Consider the following 13,101-nt stretch of genomic DNA (forward strand, 5'->3'; position numbering starts at 1 on the left):
CTGGCTGAGCACCAGAGGCGAGTCAGCCTCAGCGCAGGTGCGGCCATGGCAGAGACGACAAATCCCCCCACTGATTCAATTGACTGTACACAGAGCCGGCTATTGGCTACTGTGTACAGGATGGGCAGGCAGATGGGCATGCTGGTGCGGTCTGGGATGCGTCGGAGCCAAGGGAATCAGCAGTGTCTGCTGGTTTCTCATCCTCTATCCTGCTTCAGCTATTTGTTATGCCTGTGACGTCATCACACCACACACTGGGGAAACGCGCTGGTGAGGAGCCCAGGGGAGGAGGGGAGGGGTGCCACAAAGTTTTTGGCAGAGGGGAGCAAAATTTATAGTTACGCCACTGGGTCCTATCGCCTCTCTACTTTCTCTTTCTGGTATGTAGCCTGGGTCCAGTGCTGGGACATTTGTGTTCTCACATTATACTTCCCTTTGAAATACATTTATTGCATACAGTACTTGCCTACTTTTTTTATCCTCTCCGGAAGATTCCCGGAGACTAGACCAGATGCCAGTCAAATGCGGCAATTCGCAGATTGGGGGAGGGGCTAAAACCTTCCTGGGGGGAGGGGATTTTCAGGAGTCTCCTGGTCATTCTGGGAGAGTAGGCGAGTATGATTTATTGGTTTCGGTGATTGGTACCTTAGCTGGCTGATGAATTCTATATCAGCACGGAACATGTGCGCTCCTCTAGATAACACAACAGGTTGTCTCAGCTTCTGTGACTTGAAAGTAAACGTCTCTCATATCAAACTGTCTATGTTATCTCTTTAAGGGGCCCTTTTATCATAGGATCACATTTTCACTGCAATCTGGATGGGATCTACCGCCCAGGATCGCACTGCAATAGGTGATCCTTTTGTGCCAATGTATGATCCTGCAGACACAGGGACCTAGGCTCCAAAATTAGCCTGTCCCTGTGATCTGCTTTGCTGTGTGTCGAGGGTCTGCGCTGACCCCTGCTGACTGCACTGCCCCGCCGGAAGTGTGGTCTGTAGTATAATAGATAGAATGACTGGTTGCCCTTAGCAACATCCCATCTTCAATAGAACTCCCATCTTAGTAAATAACCCCCTGGGAGGCAGGTAGGGAATAGTGCCCCGCTGCTCTAATTGTAATTCACAATCAGGATGGCCGGGTAACATTTTCGACTAGAAGCTCTGGAGACAGATTCCCCCACCCGCCCGGCTTCCCAAACTAGCCAGCCCCTGCTTGAAGGCCCCCAGAATTGAAAGGCCCTAGGCAGTTGCCATGTGCACCTATATGTAAGATGCCCTTAGGTGGATCATTCTCTGGGGACTCATTGGACTGCATGAACCTTGCGGGTGGCTGTATGAAGCAGTGATAAGGGAGGAGAACTGAGCCAGAGGAGAAGTGCCCATGGCAACCAATCAGCACAGAAGTAACATCTATAATTTGCATACTATAAAATTATACAGAGCAGCTGATTGGTTGCCATGGGCCACTCCTCCTCTGGCTCACTCCCATATCACTGCTTCATACATACAAGTTGCCTGTAGAAAAAAAGAACAAATCCTTGTCAAATAATTGCATTTCCTTATATCCATTCTGTTTTTGTTTGGTCCCTAGGTGTAATTATCGAAATACATCATCCACTAATCACTGTGAGACCAAGTCATGGAAGCATCCACGTTCGCTGTATCTTTATTTATTGCATCCCTATCGTGTCTGATAGACTTATGCCGACCGCAGCTCCAAGCGGGAGCACCGCAAATCCAGCTGCGTCTGGTTGGGACATCAAGGGTCCCCAACGAAGGTCGCCTGGAGGTTCTGTACAACGGTCAGTGGGGCACAGTTTGTGATGACGACTTCAACATAGAGGTGGCAAATGTGGTCTGCAAACAACTGGGCTTCGAGATGGCAATGAACTGGGCACATAGTGCGAAGTATGGACAGGGAGAAGGTAAATGCATCATGTATTGTATGCATATATTGTATGTATTGTATGTATGTTGTATGTATGTTTACTTAGTATGTGGTGGTCACCTCTTGAAGCATGTAAGACAGCAGGTTTGAAGATATTGCAGTGCATGTCTTGTTAAAGTCGGTGAGATCCTAGTTAGAATATCCAATGTTATACCTGTTTCGGCTGTCTGCATATCTTACTGTTCATTGTACCCTCACGTACCTTCCGATATTATCTGGTATCCATTTGTTCTGCACACACTACACTAGTTCCTGTACGTGTTCTAGGCTCTTCACACTACCCTGCGTATACCATTATGCACATGTGCAGCCACCTGGTGCGAGCAGGTGCCGCAAACTGCTTGTTCGCCATCTCGTTCGCACCTAGCAGTGCGGGAAGTGCCCATGGGCGTTCCCATGAAACTGCTGGGCGTTCCTATGCTAATGCATCCGTGACGAAGGTGTGGGGGGGGGGAGGGGCAGCTGATGTCAGTAGATGTCAGTCAACCCTCCCGCTTCCCTTACTGGGCGCCCACAGTTAAAAGACACAAGAGAGGTGTCTTACGTCTGCGAGCGCCTGCAAAATCATTTCATGGTCGGCGACCACGGTGGTGCGGGCAGCATTGGAATGACATGCAAAGCTATGAATATCGCAGCTTGGCATGGCCGCTTTCTGTACACATTATATCTTGTTAGACCTTAATAATAATTCAATAAGCAGAAATAATACATTTTCCCATTTTTTTTTAAAAAGTGGCAATCACGTACACTGCAAATCATGTGCATACACCGGGTGCGTACGGCCATGGCGAACAGACTGTTCACCGGGCACATGCACCCAAGACTGCGGGCAGGGGGGGATGGGACAGCGGCGGATAGTAATGCCCATGGGAACGCCCAGCATTTCATGGGCGTTCCCATGGTAATCGGACTGTGATGTGGGTGCTAGGGGCGGGCAGATGACATCACCGGATGTCCGCTGCCCGCCCACTTCCTGGCGAATGTGCACGGAGATCTAAGGTGATTTGAGAGTCACTATGGATATGCGTGCACTCACCACATCATTCGATCTCCAGCGACCATCGAATGATGTGGGTGTTGACACATAGCCTGCGAATAGATGTTCATGTTAAACATCCATTCACAGCCAGTGCGATCGGACACGGCCTATAAGGGGGGGTCGCTTCGGCATTCGACGGGTGGCGTCTGGGGGAAAAATCCGCAGCCTTGCAAATCGACCAGAATAACCCCCAGTGTGAGAGTGCCGCAGTGGGAGACGCTAGGTTTCCATTTAGCATCAGTGAGACTATTTCTTATTTATTACCAGTTTATTAAATAGCGCACACATGTTCCGCAGCGCTGTACAGAGAATAGTTGAACATTCACATCAGTCCCTGCCCCAGTGGAGCTTACAATCTATATTCCCTACCACATGTACACGCACACACAGACATTCTGGGGTTCATTTTTGTTAGGAGCCAAATAACCTACCAGTATATTTTTGGGTTGTGGGAGGAAACCGGAGTACCCGGAGGAAACCCACGCAAGCACGGGGAGAATATACAAACTCTGCACAGTTAGAGCCATGGTGGGGATCGAACCCATGACCTCAGTGCTGTGAGGCAATAATGCTAACCATTACACCGTCCTATCAATGGTTCCCTTGCAGATGGTGTTGCACCATTGAGGTGACCCATCAATGGTACCATCAATGGCAACCATTGATCAGTAACCAATCAATGGCCATCACTATGCACCACTACTTCATACCTACATACACACTGGCTGCTGTGCTGTATGACACCCGGCTCTGCTCCTCTCCATTTATCAGTGTCTATAACAGTGAGTACGGTAGTACCCAATTTAACTTAAAAAGAAAATCTTTCCACTGGTTTAATAACTGGACTGTTCATAGTTGTCAGGCATCTGCTGGAGTATACAGAGGCTCTGCTACATCCTCAAAGCCATACACAAATGTTTGCAACACAAATTGTAAGGATCTCCATTGCCGCATCCCAATAGCTGTAAACATCGCCCAATGTTTTACCTGGCGCCAGTTCTGAATCACCCACACAGAGAAATATTCCAATTGCACAGGTTGTCTCGGCTGAGTCTTAGTGGTCCGTAAAATCCAGTTTCCCCATGAACAGCAAGGTCTGAAGCTTGTTTATTGGTTTCCATAGGTCCCATCTGGTTGGATAACGTCCGCTGCTCAGGTGCCGAGAGCTCGCTGGCAGAATGTGAATCCAACGGCTGGGGTGTCACTGACTGCAAGCACTCCGAGGACGTTGGCATACTGTGTACAACAAGTCGCCTGCAGGGAGCAGCGCAGCCGCAAACAATAACTGCGCAGGTATCCGCCAAGCTCGACGCCAGATTACTCTTGCGGGCATTCATTTTATTGTGCTCATGGAACTAAATAGGAAACTCTGTTATCTAGTCCAAACATATGTTCTGCTGGTGCTGAAACATATGTTCTAAGAGAGAAGGAAGCTCCTGGTTATTAAGTATTGTTCTAGAGAACATTTTAAAGGAATCAACGGGTTTTACCTATTTATGATTACCATTAAGGTACCAACCACACATAGGGGTAGATGTATGAAGCAGTGATAAATAAGGGAGAAGTGATAAAGTAACTGGTACTTTATCACCGGCCAATCAGCTCCTGACTGTTGATTTTTAAACACAGCCTGTAACTTAACAGTCAGGAGCTGATTGGCCGGTGATAAAGTAACAGGCACTTTATCATTTCTCCTCCCTTATCACTGCTTCATGCATCTACCCCTAAAACAGACTAGGATCTTCAGCAGAGACACATTTTTATTTTACATTTGGCCTGCAGCACAGTTTAAAATTTGGAATATGTCTATCATTTTCTAGGATGCAATAGAGAAATTAAGGACAGAATCTTATCGGTTGCTATGGGAAACATCATTTCTTTTTATTCTTAGAAACTTTATTACATTTTCCCTTGAATCGCTGCAGATGCTTCGGGGCATGACCAGCATAGCTGCCTATACTCCTGCCTTCTGCAGGAGACTCCCTGAAAAAGCAGAAATCTCCCTCTCTCCCTAATTAGTCTAGCAATCTCCCTCATTTCACCTAGCCCACATTACACTGTTACATCATAGTTACCTCCCCTCCTGCATTCTGCAGGAGACTCCCTGACATAGCAGAAATCTCCCTCTCTCCCTAATTAGTCTAGCAATCTCCCTCATTTCACCTAGCCCACATTACACTGTTACAACATAGTTACCTCCCCTCCTGCATTCTGCAGGAGACTCCCTGACATAGCAGCAATCTCCCTCTCCCCCTCATTAGTCTAGCAATCTCCCTCATGTCACCTAGCCCACATTACACTGTTACATCATAGTTACCTCCCCTCCTGCATTCTGCAGGAGACTCCCTGAAAAAGCAGAAATCTCCCTCTCTCCCTAATTAGTCCAGCAATCTCCCTCATTTCACCTAGCCCACATTACACTGTTACATCACAGTTACCTCCCCTCCTGCATTCTGCAGGAGACTCCCTGACATAGCAGCAATCTCCCTCTCCCCCTCATTAGTCTAGCAATCTCCCTCATGTCACCTAGCCCACATTACACTGTTACATCACAGTTACCTCCCCCTCCTGCATTCTGCAGGAGACTCCCTGACATAGCAGCAATCTCCCTCTCCCCCTCATTAGTCTAGCAATCTCCCTCATGTCACCTAGCCCATATTACACTGTTACATCATAGTTACCTCCCCTCCTGCATTCTGCAGGAGACTCCCTGACATAGCAGCAATCTCCCTCTCTCCCCCATTAGTCTAGCAATCTCCCTCATGTCACCTAGCCCACATTACACTGTTACATTTTTGGGAAAAAAGGAATGAGAGACAGATACATTTACATTGAATCATCAGCACCATTTCCCAGCACATTACCAAGTACAGTATAGTAACTCTTACTAACTGCTTTGGGGATCATCTACATTTGGATCTAAGTCATTTTATAAGATTCCTCTCAGATGTAGCAGTACACACCCACACTTCTAGGTGCCACGTTCACAATCTCTCCATATATGGAACTAGACACACCCTTTAGGTGGAGCATGACACACCCCCTCAATGGAGCGCTGTGCAAAATTCTACTACCAACTAGAATCTCCCTGAAACTAGTTATCAAATGTAGTCACGTAAGATCCATCCGTAAAAGTAACTCACACACATCAGCACGTCTTTGACTAATCTGATTCTGGAAAACCTTAATTATTTGTTATCTTCCGAGACTTTAAAAAGGGCCCAATTCACACCTATCTCGCTAGACTGCATACATTTGCAGCCCAGCAAGCAGGCTGACTCCACCATGGCAAATCCCCTCGCTTCACCCGCACCGTTAGGAGCTGGTTGGTTGGTACTTTACCACTCTCCACTTTATCACTATCCATGCTTAGTACATCTGGCCCTATATGAGAGGCTGCATGATATCAGGGGCTGTGTGTATGAATACTGCGTATTATACTTGCTGCTATCACCTCACCCCCACCCCTTCCTGAGATGCCACTGGCTCTGCTTCGCATGCCAGGCCTTCACGCTGTCATTTGTGCAGATTGCCAGGCGCAGCACATTGTACATGACAACAAGCCAGAATTGTGTCTCCTCTCCGGGGAACATGTGCCTTCAGTTCCCTATTGGGAGCAGCAATCATTTTGTAAGCAGATTTCATTGGGCAGTAATAGCTGCAGAAGACACTCAGATACTAATCTAGGCTGGAAGATAAAAGTCCACATGTTCCTACCTGCAGAATTGTGATTGTACCACTACGTCTCTGACATTAAATGAATGTTTGTTTAAATTGCAGCCTTGTTCATTTTTCCCCTCCGCGCAGCAACTGTTGCTGTCTATTCAGAGATAACAGACACCTACAAAGCTCTGCACGCTCTGTACAATGCCACACAGACCCCTTCCATCAGATTTGTCTTTCATTACATCAATACAATGTTTCTGGTGTGTACGCCGGCTGGTTACAGTTGTACACCTCAGGTTACATTGATTTTTCTATAGATAATCCAAATTATCTAAACAGCGTAAATCCCCTGCTTAGCGAGCCATCTAGCGCCACTTGCTGGGCGAGTGGGCTAACGAACGGGTACATGCACGGCACATTGCAAATGGATGTTTTGCAGACGTCCCAATCCCGCACCCCACCTCTGTGCGAACACCTTGGCGACTGTGCAAGTCACAGAAGGCGTCCGTACAACAGCCCTGCACATGCGCATATGCTAATCAGGACCGATGTGACATAAACCGCTTGATGCAGCCGCTGCCGAGTCCGGGGGGTGGGTGGCGGTAGCTTGGTGCAGCGGCTGCTGAGTCCGGGGGAAGGGGTTGATGCGGACGCCGCTGAGTACGTGGGGAGGGGGATGCGGCTGCCGGACCGTGGTTGGGGGGGGGGGGGGGCTGCTCCCAAATGCCGCCCTCCAGTGGCCGGCGCTCCAGGTAAATGCCTAATGCTGCCTAGTGGTGGCGCCGGCCCTGATACTAATATACACCTGTGCAGAGGGGACCAAACGAACCAGGATCATTCCCTGTATTTTTAATGCAACACTATCTACATACTGTACATATACAAGGCAAACTACTCAGCTCTATGATGTGAAGTACGGCCAGAGACCACTAGAGGTCACTCAATGGACAAAATTACTCCTCTGTGTGCTAAAAAAATGTCATAACAGAAAGTGAAATCCATTTTTGCAGGGACACTAATCTGTGATGAAAAAGAGTGGAGCTAGGAGCAGATAGGGACTGGGGATGGGGTGGAGAGTTTGTGGTCAAGAAACGGTCACAGCTCAAAGTGAAAGTAAAAACTGTCACAGCTCAAAGTGAAAGTAAAAACTGTCACAGTTCAAAGTAAAAGTACATTGCAGAAGCTGTCATTTTGACGGGAATGATGATCCATCTGTGGATATGGGTAAATTCCCATATTCAAGAGAACTCCCATTTTAGTAAATTTACCCCTTACTGTCATTTTATAGAATATACTTGATACATTCTATATAGGAGTTGAATACTTGCAGCATTATGGGAAACTTCTCCATTTTATAGAAGGTTTAATACATTTTTGTTGTGTACTGTATATAGTAACTGGATCATGTTATTGTATTTTGTTCTTTTAGCACACAAAGAAAATAGAAGGTGTTAGACTGAAGCCCATATCGGCCCACGCCAAGGCTCGCCTCCCCGTCACCGAGGGCGTAGTGGAAGTGAAGCATCATGGCCGATGGAGGCAGGTCTGCGACCAAGGTTGGACCCTCGAAAACAGCAGGGTCGTGTGCGGAATGCTCGGATTTCCCGGAGAAGTGCAACCCAATAACAAGTTTTACAGGTAATGTACTATAACCGGGTCGCCACTTTTTTTGGCAACTTACAAAAGTTTCCTGTTAGGAGTTGATTTTTTTTAAAGTTTTTCTTTTCTAAATGTGTAAATTAAAGTTTATTTTATTTACTTTCATACAGGGCTGCCATCAGAGGGGGGGGGGGGGGGGGGGTAGGGGTGGTCGAGGGGACTGCCAGGGCTCCAGTCCCAGGCCCGACAGACAGAAGGCCTGGGACTTGATTGAAACAATAAAGAGTTAAGGTGTCCACACACTAGAAAGGTGTGCGCATAAGACGTGCGCATAAATCAACCTTAAAATATTTTGTCCTTCCTGGACAAAAGATTTCAGGCAAGCGCACATCTTTACCAAAGATTTATCTTAAGATCCCGTGTGCGTTCCTGTGGATATTTTTCTAATTCTTCTGATCTTTCATGCAGGATCGAAAACGAGATAGCAATTAGCCAATTTGCAACCAATTTCGCAATAAAAAAATCGACCGATCGTTCGGAAATCGGACTATCAGCAAAAAAAATCGTTTTAGTGTGTGGTCACCTTCAGATAGGTGCGTACACCAAAGGTCTCACCTGGTTGCCTATTCTGTCAGTCCCGGCTCTACCATTTCTGATGGCAGCCCTGCTTCCTTAAATAATTTATCAGCCCCCTAGACCTTCTGTTCTCCATCATTACTCACAAAGACACTTCGAAAGGTCATCAAATGATATCTGGATCTTAGAGTTCATTTCCGAGGTCCCCCGTTAGATTTGCTAAGGAAGAGACTCTCCGTTTTGGGAGAGCGTTGTTTTGTAGGTCAGATGCCGTATGAGGACAGTACTTTTGCAATGCACAACAGTGTTGAATGCCACGTTTGTTGTCCAAAATATTTCAAACCCGCTATCAGCGGCGAAGCCTAATTACACATTGTACCTCGCAGGAAAAGCCTGTGGTTAGGAAGAGTTGGATGAGTATAAAGAATATGTTTGATTGCTCCATGTAATAAATGTGCTATTCTTATGGGCACTCCTATGTAATTTATTCCTGTCCGATAGTGTTGCTTCATAACATAAATCTTTATGGGAAGCTGTTTGTGTTATTGTCTCATCCCGGAGGTTTTTGTTTTTTTTGTTCCGTCGTGTTCCATCCCAAACAGTGCGGCAGGAGTCATGGGCAAGAGGGGATAATGCGGAGAAATTATAATTTTTTAAAAATCCATCTTCAGAATTTCTTGCTGCAATTGAACAAATTGTAGTTGTCGGATAGATAATGTATGATAATGGGAGATAATAGAGGTGCTTAACATTTTTGAAAGCTCTTTTTGAATGGTTGAAGTGGTTTGAAAGGTCGCTAGAAATTCGAGCAAAGGTGAAAAAAGTTGAATGCTCTGCGCCGATGTTTCGTCTTCTTTCACTGGATTCCCTTCCCTTACAGGATCCACAGTAGTTTGAGTGCGTATAATCACTTCCTATCGAGCAGGTAACTCCGCCCCACCAAACGTCCACCCCTCCCACTAGCGTGCAAGGAGATTTGTACGCTAAAAAAAAATTATTCGATGGTCGCTCACATTGATTTTTCCAATGTATGCTAAGAAAAGTCAGTTTATGTTAAGTTGTGTATTCTGATTTCATTTTAGAAAGATTATGATTGTTATTTGTACCCCTGGATGTTTTTAAATGTATTTATTGTGTCCTCTACTGGAAGAGAGTTCCACAGTTTGGCTGCCCTGACCGTTAAAAAAAAAAAAAAGTCCTTCTAAGGGTGTGAAATCTTCTCTCCTCTAGTTTGAACTCATGCCCACGTGTCCTAGAGTCCTTCCTTGAAGCAAAAAAGAGCACCTGATAGTTCCTTATATTGGCCCCTGATATATTTGGACATGTTAAGTATGTCTCCCCTTATACGTCTCTTTTCCAGAGTAAACAAACGCATACCTCCCAACTTCTGTCCGAATAAAATAGGGACACTGCCTGCCGCGGGTGGGACAGCGGGACAGGACCCGAAAATCGGGACTGTCCCTCTAAAATCGTGACAGTTGGGAGGTATGCAAACCCAATCTGTCTTCTAGCTTAATTTATCCAACCTTATATTAGCTTAGTTGCTCTTCTTTGGGCTTTTTCTAGTTCTATGAGGTCCTTTATGTACCGCGGGGCCCAGAATTGTACTCCATATTCTAGATGCAGTCTAACCAATGCTTTGTACAGTGGCATAGTTACATTTGAGTCCCTAGTCTCTGTACCCCTTCTTATACAGGCTAGTATCCTGTTGGCCTTATTTGTTGCTACATGACACAGAGCACTACACCCTAGTTTGTACACTGAGCACTACACCCTAGTTTGTACACTGAACACTACACCCTAGTTGCTACATGACACAGACCACTACACCCTAGTTTGTACACTGAGCACTACACCCTAGTTTGTACACTGAGCACTACACCCTAGTTGCTACATGACACAGACCACTACACCATAGCCATACTCACTGTTACATTTCTTGATAGATGAAGCGTAGCTTGAAGTGGGGTTGGGTGCACACAGACAGGGCCGCCACTAGGATTTGCGGGGCCCGGGACTGACCTTAAGTCCGCCCCCTGCACGCTCCCGCATCATCGCAGGGAAAGCCGCTCGTCTGCTGGTTATACCAGCAGATGAGCGGCGTTGAGGACGGCTTTGCATAGCTCTGCGCTATACAACGCCGTCCTCCCCCCTTCCGTCGGCGCCAAGCAGGGGGAAAGCCGCTCAGTGTGTATGGTCCTTTAGCTTGAAAAGGCCGCATTGCAAAAAATTTTTAACATTTCTAAGATTCGTGAACTTTGAATTGCAAATATTCGTGATAGAACCCCAGAGGCAGAGAAGGATGAAGGCTTTCGAGTGTCCTGTACGTCCGTACCGTGAAAAAGTCGGCTTTTTCAGTGTCAACCATGTCCATGTCGACCTTGGGCTTGTCTCAACCTTCTGGCAACGTCGGCCTATGGAATGTTGGAATGGAATGTTGACCATTTTAAGGTGTCGCCCTAGTCACCATTAGTGGTCCACCTAGCGATTATTGACCTAGACATTACTGACCCACTATACTGTAACCATTTCTGCAGCTCTAGAAATGAACAAATATTTCTGTTGCTCAGTAATATCTATAATAGACATTGATCTGTATTATCTGTAACGAGGCTCGAGGTGCTGTAGCTTCTTATTCACTTCTTATTCCTGCTCCAGATTCTTATTTAGAACATGTTCTATTAAAATGATTAAAACAAGTTGGATCACAAAGTTACCACTGCATATACAAAAAGTGGGGGTTATTCTGGTTGGTTTGCAAGGCTGCGAATTTGCGGCCTTGCAAGTCCACCAGACAGCCGCCCACCGAATGCCGGTACACCCCCCCCCTCTCGCACAACACGTACACTCGCACGGGCTTGCGATGTTCAACATATCCATTCGCAGGCTGTGGGGGAACACTTACATCATTCGATGGTTGCCAATTATCGAATCATGTGGAAGGCCCACAGACGTCTAAGGTTACTCTTAGGTAACCTTAGATATGTGTGGCCATTTGGCAGGAAGTGTGGGGGGGGGGCAGTGGGCGGGAAGTGGGTGGCCGGCTGACATCCGGTCATCCGCCTCCTGCACCCACGTCACGGGCCGATTACCATGGGAACTATCCGCCGCCGCACCACGCCTTCTGTCTTGGGTGTGTGCACCCAGCGAACAGTTTGTGGGGTGGAGCTACCGGGTGGGTGCGGTCTTGGCCAGAGTTAGCGTTGCCTAGCGATCATGGCTGCTCCAGAGTACGCCGGCTGCCGTGATGTCCGGCTCCCTCCAACTCCCCCCCCAGCCGGGGGACACTGACACCTGCAGGAGGGACAGCAGGTCCAAATAGCGGGACTGTCCAGCTGTAATCGGGACAGTTGGGAGGTGTGGCATTCCTATATAGATTACTATACAGTGTCTTATCACTCCCCAACCAATTACAGAAAATGTCTTATTAACGTGCAATGTTCAGGGTCGCCTTATGTAAGTGACAAACCTTGTTGGGCACAGGCAAAAAAATCCAAGTGACATGTGAAATCACGCATACACACTACGCGACTCGCTCCCCAGGCGATATAGTTTCTCTTCTCCTCTGCCTGGCGCTCGCAACCACCACTTGACCCAGGAGCCATCAGAGAGAGGGGATGCCAACGTCAATGGCCCGCCCCGTCACGGATACGCCTGCGTTTGCCGGGCCCACCCAGCATTTCTCTGGGTGCGCCCACCATTTTTGTGGGCATGCCCATTCAACGCTGGGGGTCCACCCCGGAAAGCCCCCTGCCTGTTACTCAGGTTGCGAGATCCTCTACGAAGAAAAACTTAGACGAAGGAGCTCCGAGCCGATGCGCATTGGCGACAATGAGACCCAAATATTGTCACAGGGTGCGCGAGTTTGGAACTGCTGCAAGCACATCTGAATCGCCCCATGTCCAGTAGGTGGCAGTCACACAGAGCGCTGGGAAATGTCGGATGACGCATAACGTTTGTTGGAACACCTGGTAATATAATTGGGTCCTGTTGGCAGAAAAGAACCGGAAGGTGGCGGATAACCCTATCCTTGTGATGCTGATTATATTTCTTTTTGCCACTTAAGGCACCTTGTCGCAGTGATGCAATTAGATGATGCTCACGGCAGGCCGCTGTAATCCTCAGCACGAAGACCCTTTGTTTAAAATATTAGCTTGACGCGGCCTTCCATTCTTACAGTAAGTAGACATTCCATAATCAGTGTTCTTCTTCGCCCCTCCTCCCCACAGTTCTGACCCGCGCCGCTCTGATTTGTTACGTGGGGGTTTTCT

At 47.3% G+C, this 13,101-nt stretch overlaps 1 protein-coding gene across 1 annotated transcript in view; it reads left to right on the forward strand.

Moving 5' to 3' along the window:
• The first annotated feature begins 1,599 nt into the window (after window positions 1–1,599).
• The window catches only part of LOXL4 (lysyl oxidase like 4), an 81,686-nt gene continuing 70,184 nt past the window's right edge, over window positions 1,600–13,101 (forward strand). The window contains exons 1-3 of the mRNA XM_083149570.1: window positions 1,600–1,927; window positions 4,113–4,282; window positions 8,085–8,293. Of these exons, the coding sequence (XP_083005696.1) occupies window positions 1,642–1,927; window positions 4,113–4,282; window positions 8,085–8,293 (665 nt within the window). The 5' untranslated portion in view covers window positions 1,600–1,641. The remainder of the gene's footprint in view (window positions 1,928–4,112; window positions 4,283–8,084; window positions 8,294–13,101) is intronic.

The sequence above is a fragment of the Crinia signifera genome, chromosome 6 (genome assembly GCF_055691185.1).
Source record: "Crinia signifera chromosome 6, ASM5569118v1, whole genome shotgun sequence".
In the NCBI taxonomy this organism is placed as follows: domain Eukaryota; kingdom Metazoa; phylum Chordata; class Amphibia; order Anura; family Myobatrachidae; genus Crinia; species Crinia signifera.